Raw genomic sequence first — 12,482 nt, 5'->3', positions numbered from 1 at the left:
TCTAGTGGGGTATTTTCTCATTGGAGGGGGTCAGGTTATCCTCATACTGTGGGAGGTGGTGGCAGTCACAGAGCAAGTCCTCTGGTTGCATTCTGGGAGGAGCCAGCCACCGGACCTCACTACCGGGCCACCCGCTCATAATGGCAGCGTGATAGTGAGATTCACGCCGGAATCCCCAGCAATCCCCACCATGCACCAATTGGCATAGCTGGGTCTCGCGCAGCGCCTCTGGATTCCCGCTTCCAGCTTGAGCGCAAATCAGAGCCGATTCATCTCTGCCGGGAGAACATAGGGCCAGATTCTTCTATTCCGAGGCTAAGTGCAGAGGATCTGTGGCATTTTACGTGGAACATATCGACGGTGCCCCCTCACCGATGCTGCGACTGGCGTGGGGGCAATCAGCCACGCCACGTAAATCTCCCGCCCTCCATGAAATAAACGGCGGGAGAATGGACGGATCCGTGGCCGCGCATGGGCATGGCGGCGACCTGCAGCAGTCGCGGCATAAATCACAGCCTGGCCATGCGCGGATCGGTCCTGCCAGATAGTGCCCCCCTGGACAACCCCCAACCACCCATCACCAGTCCCTCCAGCCCTCACGGAAGTACCCCCCCCCCCCCCCCCCACCCCCAACCACCCATCACCAGTCCCTCCAGCCCTCACGGAAGTACCCCCCAGCAGCACAGTTCCCGCCCGACTGTGGCAGTGCTGGACGTCTGTGCAGGTTCCCGCACGCCTAGGACCAGAAGCGAACCGTGCCCTCGGCCCATCGGGGCAGAGCATCGGGGGTGGGCCTTCATTGATGGGCTGAGGCCTTCCCAACGGCGTGCCAGCGATGATGCCGTTTCGAAGGGAGCGGGGCATAGGAAACCTACCTGCAACAAATAGGCACCGCCCCCAATTTCGTCTTAAAAAAGGGATTCGGAGAATCGGGGAACGGAGAATCTCGCCCCGTTGTCTCCCAAACGGAGAATCTACATACAGGGGGGGCTTCATTCGGTGCTGGAGGCACTGTGGGCGGGCTGTCCGGGGCAGCCGATGGGGGGCACTAGTTCGGAGGTCTGGGTCTGCAGGCCGAGTCCCCCATGGAGCACGACGCGGCTGCTGCAGGCCGCCATCGTGTGCATGTGCGGCCTCAGAGCCGGAAGTACTCAGAGCCGAATCAGCAGCCAGAGCCGCGAGATCTATGCTGCCTCCCTACTAGCCCCAGCTAAACGTGGAATTGGTGGCCACTTCAAACCAGTTTTCACACCAGCGTGGGGACTTAGTCTCCAAAAACAGAGAATCCAGCCATGTTGTGACCCATGGAGAAGTGGAACTAGCGAAAGACACTCCACTCCTCCCAACCCCATCATTACAACAAATATCGGAAAATAATTAGTGAAACAACCCAGAGTGCAGATTTCTTTGACGTAGTGAGGTGGCTGAAAGGGCACGGGGAGCAGATGCATTCCTAACTTTCAATAGAGAATTGGACAATAACAATAAAATGAGAAATATTGGAAAAGTGGAAGTAATTGGCCTGAATGGCCTCCTTCTGTGTTGTATGACTCTCGCATTGCCATTGTGACTGTTTACTTGTGTAACTGGGAATATACATCTGGGTCACATCTAGTGATGTCCAAGACAATAACCCAGTGGAGGGGATCAGGGCTGGCTGGTTGTGAAAACTCAGAAAGGTCTGAGGCAGTAAAGAGTGGACTATCCCACTTGACTAATCACTGTCAAGGGGTCACGTACCCTGTGCAATCATCAGGAGGGAGATAGAAGGAATCTTTTCAAGCCGAGTGGTGATGATTAAGAGATGTGCAAACACCCAAGGTGATGGTCTGAAAGATCTTGTTCCGTGTTATCATTTAACCTGTGGGGAAGGGAAGATCCCCCTGCAAGGGCCTTGCTTTTGTAAACTTACTCTGATCGCTGTTATAGACTTCATCTCTCAAGTAATTAATGAAGAGAAGGCGGAGACGGGGGTTCCACATCATCCGTCGGAAAGATATTATCGATTTAATCAGAGCTTCCAACACCCTCCATGAACGATTCTGAAAACAGGAAGTGAGAGGTTGGCACAGAGCAGTCAATCACAGACCTCACTGTGCGACCACAAAATACTCCCCCTAACTCCTCTGTTCCTATGCCCAATTCCCACATCAACCACACACACCTGAGCCACTCCCACACCCTGGCACAGGACAACATTCCCTCCCCCACTTTCCCTGACCATGGGATATCTGCCATTCCTTCTCTGATCTTACCTCCTCCTCCGCACAGAACAACGGGAGAAGCAGGTTGGGCTAAGGACACTTAAATCCCAGAGAACACAATAGTCCAGACCCTGCGCTGCATCATGCTCTCCAACAGGAGGCTTTGTATGTTGAACTGCGATGGCTGTCTAGTTTATCTTGGTTCCTCAATGCAGAGAGATTCTCGACACCCACGCCACCATCCAGACCCAGCAGAGTCCCTGATTTTGGAACTCTCTCAAACCAGGGATCAAGCCTTTCCAGACTGGGCCCCTCACACAAGCGCCCGATGGGCAGGTCTCCCAGTCCATGGTCTGCCTTGTTTTGTTAGTCTGTGTCACCTGAGCTTCAGGTGATATCACTTTCATTGAAGTTGGAGTTCATGGGTTCAAGTCCTGCCTGGGATACTGGAGCACAAATCTTAATCTGCTCAATCTTTCGGATGGGGCATTAGACCATGGCCCTGTCTACCATAAAACATTAAACCAACAAGACACTGTGTGATGTGCAATGAGAAAGAGTTAGTTGAGTGACCATAATATGGTAGAATCCTCTATATTGGTGGATAGTGAGGTAGTTGATTCTAAGACTAGGGTCCTGAATATCAATAAAGGTAACTCTTCAGAAGGAGACATTGCTGAAAAGAGAGATTTGTTGCTGTACTTTTTCATCTTATACTCACCAGGAAAAACACAAGATTATCAAGTTTCAAACTACCCCGACAGTTCATAACTATAGGATTATTGATTGCTAATTGTTTGGCAAGTAGACTCAGGTTGGCCAAGGTATTGCCATAGAGAAGGCAACAGGGAACCAGAGGCTCTCTCAGCTCCTGGGTAATTTTTTAAAAAAGGAGCGAGGCTTGATCATATTGCTTTAGTTTGCAGGGAACAGGTTCCTGTGTATGAATGCATGTCGCATCTAGCAAGTGTTAAAGCTTGGCTGATTACCTTGAATAGATTGTTAGTGTAGCTAAGAGCAGGGGAGTTCTCCACTCAAGCAAGATCACAAAAATAGATTATTTGGTTATGGACCAGCCAAGGAAGGTTAAGAAGAGGACTAGCCTTAAGGTTTTGTACCTGAACGCTCGGAGCATTTGAAATAAAATGGATGAATTAGTTGCTCAGATAGATGTAAAGGGATATGATATAGTTGGGATTATGGAGACATGGCTCCAAGGTGACCAAGGATGGGAACTAAACATTGAGAGCTATTTACCTTTTAGGAAGGACAGACAGAAAGGAAAAGGTGCTGGAGTTACATTGTTGATTAAAGAAGATATTGAGAAAAGATATCAGCAAAGACGATGGGGAATCTTTATGGGTTGAGTTAAGAAACGCCACGGGGTAAAAAAATATTCATAGGGGTGGTGTACAGAACAACAAAACTGCAGTGGTAATGTCGGGAATAGCATTAGACAGGAACTCAGAGATGCATGTGTTAAAGGGACATCTGTGATCATGGGTGACTTCAATTTTCATATAGTTTGGGTGAGACAATTTAGTCACAGTACAATAGAGGAGGAATTTCTGGAGTGTGTACGGGATGGTTTTCTGGACCAATACAGGAACCAACAAGAGACTGGGTGTTGTGCAATGAGAAAGGATTAGTTGGCAATCTAGTTGTGAGAGACCCCTTGGGGATGAGTGACCATAATATGGTAGAATTCTTTATCAAGGTGGATGGTGAGGTAGTCAATTCTAAGACTAGGGTCCTGAATCTTAATAAAGATAACTATGATGGTATGAGGCACGAGTATGATGGACTGGGAAACATTACTGAAAGGAAGGGACAGTGGACAGGCAATGGAGGGCATTCAAGGAATGAATGGGTGAACTCCATAAGTTGTTTATTCCTATTTGATGCAAGAGTAGAAAGGGAACCGTGGCCAAATCATGGCTTACAAGGGAAATTGGAGATAATGTTAGATTCAAAGAAGATGCATACAAGGTAGCAAGAAAAAGCAATAGACCTGAGGATTGGGAACAGTTTAAAATTCAGCAAAGGCAGACAAAGGGATTGATTAAGAAAGGGAAAATATAATATGAAAGTAAGCTAGTGGGATCATAACAACAGACTGTAAAAGTTTCTATAGGTATGTAAAGAGAAAAAGATTGATAAAATTGAATGTGGGCCTCTTACAATCAGAAACGGGGGAATTCATAAAGTGGCATAAAGAAATGGCTGAGGAACTAAATTGGTACTATGCTTCCGTCTTCACAAAGGAAGGCACGAATAATGTTCCGGAGATTCTGAGAAGCACAAGGTTTAGTGAGGAGCTGAAGGAAATTAGTATTAGTAAAGAAATTAATGGGATTACAGGCAAATAAATCTCTCGAGCCTGATAATCTTCATCCCAGAGCAGTTGAGCAAGTAGCCCTAGAAATAGTAGATCCATTGGTGGTCATTTTTCAAAATTCTTTGGACTCTACAATGGTTCCTACAGATTGGAGGGGAGCGAATGTCAGCCCGCTATTCAAGAAAGGAGGTAGAGAGAGAAGAGGGAACTATAGACCAGTGAGCCTAACATCGGCAGTAGGGCAGTTGAATTATCAAGGATTTCATGGTGTCCTCGTGCATCAGTCACTGAAAGTAAGCATGCAGGTACAGCAGGCAGTAAAGAAAGCAAATGGTGTGTTGGCCTTCATAGCGAGAGAATTTTTGTATAGGAGTAGGGATGTTTTACTATAATTGTTTAGGGCATTGGTGAGGCCACATCTGGAGTATTGTGTGCAGTTTTGCTGTCCTTATCTGAGGAAGGATGTTCTTGCTATGGAGGGAGTGCAGCGAAGGTTTACCAGGTTGATTCCTGGGATGGCAGGACTGCCATATGAGGAGAGACTAAGTTGGTTAGGATTATACTCATTGTAGTTTAGAAGTGTGAGAAGGGATCTCATAGAAACTTCCAAGATTCTAACAGGATTAGACAGGGTAGATTCAGAAAGAATGTTCCTGATGGTGGGGGAGTCCAGAACTCGGGGTCATAGTTTGTAGATACGGAGTAAACCTTTTAGGACTGAGGTGAGGAGAAATGTCTTCACCCAGGGAATGGTGAATCTGTGGAATTCACTCCCACAAAAAGGTGAAAACATCGTGTAATTTCAAGAAGGAATTAGATATAGCTCTTGGAGCTAAAGGGATCAAGGGATGAGGGGGGAAGGTGGGATCAGGTTATAGAACTTGATGATCGGCCATGATCATAATGAATGAGGAGCAGGCTCAAAGGGCCGAATGGCCTCCTCCTGCTTCTGTTTTCTATATATGTTTGTATGTATGGTCACATTGCTGTTTGTGAAGCTTGTGGCGTACAAATTGACTGCCACGTTTCATAGATTCAACAGTCGCAACACTTCAAAAAGCACATAATTGGCTGAAAAGTGGTTTGGGAACAGCCTGAGGTTGTGAAAGGTTAGGGTACAGAAATGGGAGCTACAAAATGGGGATTCCAAGAGTCACTCACCGTCCGACTTATAAGCTGCATCGACCTCACGGTTGGTGGCGAGGTTGAGAGGATAATAGGCTCCGCTGGGTACGTTTTCAGATACATATCGAACCTGCAGCAAGCAGGAGAAGGGAATAGAATAAGACATCCTCCCCAAGTCACCCAAACATGATCCCAATGCTGCCCACCCCACCACACTTCAAACCCTTCAGGCCCGACACAAGTAGTTTCATTAATTTTACCTCCCACTCCACAATTGACGGAGAATAATGCCATGTTTCGGCCGGACGGTAGCATTGTGGATAGCACAATTGCTTCACAGCTCCAGGGTCCGAGGTTCGATTCCGGCTTGGGTCATTGTCTGCGCGGAGTCTGCACATCCTCCCTGTGTGTGCGTGGGTTTCCTCCGGGTGCTCCGGTTTCCTCCCACAGTCCAAAGATGTGCAGGTTAGGTGGATTGGCCATGATAAATTGCCCTTAGTGTCCAAAATTGCCCTTAGTGTTGGGTGGGGTTACTGGGTTGTGGGGATAGGGTGGAGGTGTTAACCTTGGGTAGGGTGCTCTTTCCAGGAGCCGGTGCAGACTCGATGGGCCGAATGGCCTCCTTCTGCACTGTAAATTCTATGAAATTCTATGATGTGGAGTGTTACAAAATGGGCATCTCACCCGACTGTTGCTGACATGTTTTATCTGTTCAGCCCCAGACCAACAACTCTGATGGACTGCCACATCACAGTTCTCCTGTCCACGGTCCCAATATCCACCCTTTCCCACCATCGGTGCGCTGTGGCGGCAGGGAGGACAAACCACAGATTACCCTGTGGCAACTCGGCAAGGGCCTTTGGACAGGATCTCCTCCCCTGACCACCCCCCCCCCCCCCCCCCCCAGCCCCCCCACAACTTCTGCACAGCAATCCAAGCATAGTTCCGTTGTGCAACTACCCCAATGTGGACGCAGCATTGTTCATTGTGACTGTGTCTGAATGCTGGAACACCTTTCCTAACCCCTCCATAGGAGTATGTAATAGGAGATAGTTACTCATTAAATCATATGGTGAATCTAATGGAAATACCCAGAGTGGTGAGAATATGAAAGATTCAACAAGGAGCGCATGAACTTTGTTGTCATGAACACTGAGATCATTTACTTCTCTCTTTCCCTAGCCCACCAGGCCAAAATTCCTCTAATATTCCTGCCTGCCATAGCCCTGAACTTGCATCTTTCTCTGTTATCTCCCCTCATGCAAGATCACAGAATTGTTACAGCGAAGGATAGCTCAGCCTTCAGCTCCCTGGACCCTATTCCCATTAAACTGCTGATCACTAAATTTGCCCTCCTGGTACCCATGTTAGCCAATATTGTAACGGGCCCCCTCTCTTCCGTTACTGCCCCCCCCCCTCCCCCCCCCCCCCCCCTCCAAAGCTGTCACTACCATCAGCCTCTGCTTAAGTAACCCACATTTGACCACATGTAACCTTGTGAATCACGGTCTCTCTCCAACCTCCCTTCTTTCCTCTCCAAAGTCCCAGTCGCCAGGCTGTATCTGGTTCTTGTTTTTGCTTTCAGGCAACGCTGACCTTTATTCTGCTGTTCACACCTATTCTGGACAAATGCTTTATGTCTTTAATAGTATCATTACCACTCCACATGTCATGTTGGTTCCATGAAATGATTTGTCTCTTAATCTTCCCCATGGTCGAACCTATCCTTGACCTTCTCTTTTGCTCCATCTGTCCCTTACACCCCCCTCACCACGTTTTCAACAGTGTAAAACTCACCATATTCCTGCCTACTTCAGTTTCAAAACATTAACTTGCACCCCTTTCTCACGACTCCATGCTTAAAGTCCTCCAATGTGGTTTCCACCTACAGTACCAAAACCGCTCTTACCAAAATGCAATGGGACTGAGACCGAGGTGAACCCGCTCTCCTTCTTTGTCTTGACCTCTGGGAAGCCTTTGGCACAGTTGACTACACCATCCGCCTCCAAAGTCTTTTCACCATCATTTCACCGGATTCCAATAATGCTTTAAAGTCGTAGCCAGAGTCTCACCTGCAATGGCTTCCTCTTCCGCCTCTCGCGTTGGCATCCACGGTGTCCCCCACAATCTATCATTGACCCAGTCCTAATCTCAACTACACAATCAACATGTTCGCAAAATTAAATGGCAGGGTAGTGGCTGGCCACATTTTGTTAGGATACCAGAGCGGACCCCAATTTTTTGTTAGGATACCTGACGAGAACTCCAAACAATGTTTCAATTTGTAAAACTGTGAGGAAAGGATACTTCACCCCAGGAGTGATGGCTCTGACCAAGAGGAATCTTTTATGTTGAAACATATGTTAAAACAAACTTTAATTTAAACACAGAATTAACCACATTAACATCAAAGAAATAGCATTACAAAACAAAAAACTTTAACTTACTATCTACACCTGCCACTAATTCCAATTTAGCAACCCAATCCACTTCAAATGCCACTGATAAATAAAGTGAGCAAAACAGGTTTACTTGCTTATCTGTGCCTTTGGAGAGAGAGAGGCCCTTTAGGGAACACCCTGAAAATCCATCTGTCTTGTTAGACTCCAATCCTATGGCAAACTGCTGCTCAACTTAAAATATTATAACAGATTGAAAAACTACAGGCAGACCTGGCTCCTCCCATTCATTACATAACCTGTAGCCCACTAATCTGTCCCATCACCTGCTTAGTTAGGACTAAACATAATCTCTCATAAATTATCCAGGGAATCGCCTGCAATCAAAACAATTTTCCATTAGCCATCTTTCTGTAAACAAGTAAATGGTTAAAATCAATCATTACTTCACCTTTTACGATTCCTTAATTACAGCTTTAGTAGACACACTGTCTGTGTGTATTTTAAACCAGGGTTTTCAATTACATTAGTGCCACAAATATGAAATATAATACATAACAATTTCCACATTCATCACATTTGGACTTCTGCTCCTTTTGAGGTACATGAATGACCTCGACTTGGGTATACAGGGCATAGTTTTAAGGTTTGATATGACCCATGGGGTAAATGATACAAACTCAAACTGTGCTTAAACAAGGAGGAGAATATTAACAGAATTCACGTGAAAGTGAAAGACTGCAGATGCTGGGAATGTGAAATGAAAACAGAAAAATGCTAGAGACATCCAGCAGATCAGGCAACACCTGTGGAGAGAGACACAGAGTGATTGTGTTGAAACCGAAAAGAGGCAGGATTGTGGTGAGCTTTACGGTGTTGAGAATGTGGCGGGGAGGAGCGGTAAGGGGCAGGTAGAGCAAAAGACCAGATGACTCTTTGTCAAAGCGTTGACAAAGTTCTTAAGTTCATATGATATAGGAGCAGAATTAGGCCATTCGGCCCACAAATCCACCATTCTATCATGGCTGATATGTTTCTCATCTGCTGCATACAATGTTACAGGCCAAGAGCTGGATTGCAAAATCAGCCAGAGTGTCTTCTCCCTAGAACACATGACCTAGGAGCAGGAGTCGGCAATTTAGCCTCCCGAACCTAAACACCTTCAATGTGATCATGGCTGATCCCATCCTGGCCTCAACTCCACTTTTCTGCCCGTTCCCCATAACCCTTCAACCCATTATCAATTAAAAATCTGTCGAACGCCTCCTTAAATGTACCCACTGTCCCTGTATCCACCGCACTCTGGGGTAGCGGATTCCACACAAGTCGTTTCTCCTCAAATCTGTTTGAAATCTCATCACGGCAAGTGGAGAACGTTATTGTTCAGACTGGAGTAAAATATGCAGTACCCCCCCCCCCCCCCCCCACGGGTCAGGATTAAGACCACTACCCTTTTTGATATATATTCATACCCTGGACTCGGGAAATCAGGGCATAATTTAAAAGTTTGCAGATGGCATACAACCTGGGGGGGGGGGGGGGGGGGGGGGGGGGGGTTGTAGCCTGTATAGGATGTTGGATTAAACCGAGTGATAAATCAAAATTTGTGGCGGTGTTTAATGAGGTGTTGGTGAGCTGGTGTCTGTTTACTTTGTAGGACCTTTCAGGTGATATCGTTGAGAGGTTGCAAGTGTAATCATAGAATGGACGTTGTAGCCCCGCAAGCGGTCATTTGTCCCTTCCTGCCTGTGCTATCCCTTTGGAAGAATTACCTTTCCCTGCACCTTCCCCCTTTGCCCAGTGATGTCTCCCCTTCATTGCAGCTCCAACACTCCAGATGTTTGATACCATCCAGGAAGAAGCAGCCCCGCTTGATTGGCACCCGGACCACCACCTTCAACACCAGCACGGTGGCACCTCACTGCTGCCTCACAGCTCATAGCTCCAGGGACCGGGGTTCAATTCTGGCCTTGGGTGACTGACTGTCAACATTTCAATGTTCATTACGAAGGGCAGCAGACACATGGGAACCCACCACTTGGAGGTTCCCCTCCAAGTCACTCACCACCCTGACTTGGAAATATATTGGCCATTGCTTCACTGTCACTGGAACTCTCTCCCTAGCTGCACTGTGGGTGTACCTACGCCACATGGACTGCAGCGATTCAGGAAGGCTGCTCACCACCGCCTTCTCGAGGGGCAACTAGCCAGCGACACGCAAAATCACAGGAATGAATAAAAAGACCTGGAATACTAAGGTTAGGGAGAGACGGACTAATCTCGAAGGGTTGCCAGGGAGAGGGATTGAGTCGGTAGTGAACAGAGCTTTGAGCAAGACACAAAAATAACCGGCAGGATTCTCCATCCGGCCGCACCCGTTTTCTGGTGCGACGCACCCCCCGCCGGCAGCAGGATCTTCCGTCCCAGCAGCCGGACAATGGGGTTTCCCATTGTGGGCAACTCACGCCGTTTGGAAATCTGTGGGCGTGATTGCGCTGCCGGAGAAGCAGAGGAGCCCGCCAACGGAGAATCCTGCCCAACAAGCTTAAATCTTCCCAATATTTAAGTGGAGGGCATTTGGAGAATACTGTGTAGTAACAAAAGAAACGCAAATATGGGGATGCGATGGAAGTGTCGAAGATCATTTTAATGACCAGGAAGTGGTAGGAAGAACATTGATTTTAATTGAGGTAACATAAAGTCTGCCCGTGGCAGCAAACTATTTGCCAGCCCCCGTTGGCACAACCAACATTCTGGTCCCTGTTCGGGCCAGCTTTTATGCTCCATCTTATGAGCCACAACTGGGTGGGCCTTCCCCCACAAGCTGGGAAGTTCGTACTCCATCGGCCCCAAGGGGAGATCAATTGCGGTTTCCCCGTGGGCGTCGTGGTGGTCATTACAATTATGAAATGACGGGACAGGATGGAAAGATTCAGACTGTTTTCAGCAGTTGAGCAGTCAAAGACGAGGAGCCACAGATAAAAAGTTAAATGCAAAGGATTGAGAACAGAGGAGAGGAGAAGTTTCTTCACATAGAGTTATATGAGGCTGTAGAATTCACTGTCAGGGTTTGTGAAGAACATATTGCAACATACATAATGAGATGGCGGAGGAAAAGACGTTTAAGTGGTTTCGGAATGAATGAGGGCGGGGTTGCAGTGGTTAAAATAATGCTTGCCGCAACAACAGCTTACATTTTTGTAGAATGTTTCATATATTGAAACACCCCAGGGCATGAGAGAGATTTATCAAACCAACATTCTCACGGCGCCATGTCATGAGGTAGGGACAGTTGCAGCATTGATATGGAATTGGCCGAGCTACAGCAGAGAGCAATATAAACCGAAAATGGTGGGTAAACTCAGCAAGTCCGGCAGCCACTGTGGAGACAGAAGCAGAGTTAATGTTGCGAGTCTGTATGACTCTATTTCACAACTGGATAGGTGTAAAAATGTCATAGATTATTGAAAGAGCCCCTCCTGTCTATTTCCCTTGTTCCCAATTCTTTTATTTTACTGTTTTGGTCCATGAATCAATAATTGGCATTTGCCTTTGAGTAACAATAATAATCTTTATTATCACTTACATTAAGGCTTACATTAACACTGCAATGAAATTACTGGAAAAAGCCCCTAGTCACCACACTCCAGCGCCTGTTCGGGTACACAGTGGGAGAATTCAGAGTGTCCAATTCACCTAACAGCACGTCTTTCGGGACTTGTGGGAGGAAACTGGAGCACCCGGAGGAAACCCACGCAGACACGGGGAGAATATGCAGATTCCGCACACACCGTAACAAAACTGCTAACAAAACCTAGGACGTGGCTCTCCACTCTGCAACTGGATCCTTGACTTTCTGACCAACAGACCACAGTCAGTAAGAATGAACAACAACACCTCCTCCACAAAAGTCCTCAATACCGGGGCCCCGCAATGCTGCATACTTAGCCCCCTACTATACTCCCTGTACACACACGACTGCGTGGCAAAACTTGGCTCCAACTCCATCTACAAGTTTGCTGACGATACGACCATAGATCATAGTCCAAAGATGTGCGGGTTAGGTGGATTGGCCATGCTAAATTGCCCGTAGTGTCCTAATAAAAGTAAGGTTAAGGGGGGGGGGGTTGTTGGGTTACAGGTATAGGGTGGATACGTGGGTTTGAGTAGGGTGATCATGGCTCAGCACAACATTGAGGGCCGAAGGGCCTGTTCTGTGCTGTACTGTTCTATGTTCTATGTTCATAGTGGGCCGGATCTCGAATAACGACGAGTCCGAATACAGGAGGGAGATAGAGAACCTAGTGTAGTGGTGTAACGACAACAATCTCTCCCTCAATGCCAGCAAAACTAAAGAGCTGGTCATCGACTTCAGGAAGCAAAGTACTTTACACACCCCTGTCAGCATCAATGGAG

General features: G+C 47.2%; 1 protein-coding gene across 2 annotated transcripts in view; it reads right to left on the bottom strand.

Moving 5' to 3' along the window:
* LOC119964945 (regulator of G-protein signaling protein-like) overlaps positions 1-12,482 on the bottom strand; it is a 182,411-nt gene that overhangs the window by 120,175 nt on the left and 49,754 nt on the right. For both annotated transcript variants that reach the window (XM_038795164.1, XM_038795166.1), the window contains exons 8-9: positions 5,704-5,797; positions 1,913-2,042 (exon numbers count right to left, since the gene is read on the bottom strand). In XM_038795164.1, the coding sequence (XP_038651092.1) occupies positions 1,913-2,042; positions 5,704-5,797 (224 nt within the window). The remainder of the gene's footprint in view (positions 1-1,912; positions 2,043-5,703; positions 5,798-12,482) is intronic.

The sequence above is a fragment of the Scyliorhinus canicula genome, chromosome 4 (assembly GCF_902713615.1).
Source record: "Scyliorhinus canicula chromosome 4, sScyCan1.1, whole genome shotgun sequence".
In the NCBI taxonomy this organism is placed as follows: domain Eukaryota; kingdom Metazoa; phylum Chordata; class Chondrichthyes; order Carcharhiniformes; family Scyliorhinidae; genus Scyliorhinus; species Scyliorhinus canicula.
Note: the sequence above shows the minus strand (reverse complement) of the source record. Positions and strands in the feature narration are given on the sequence as shown.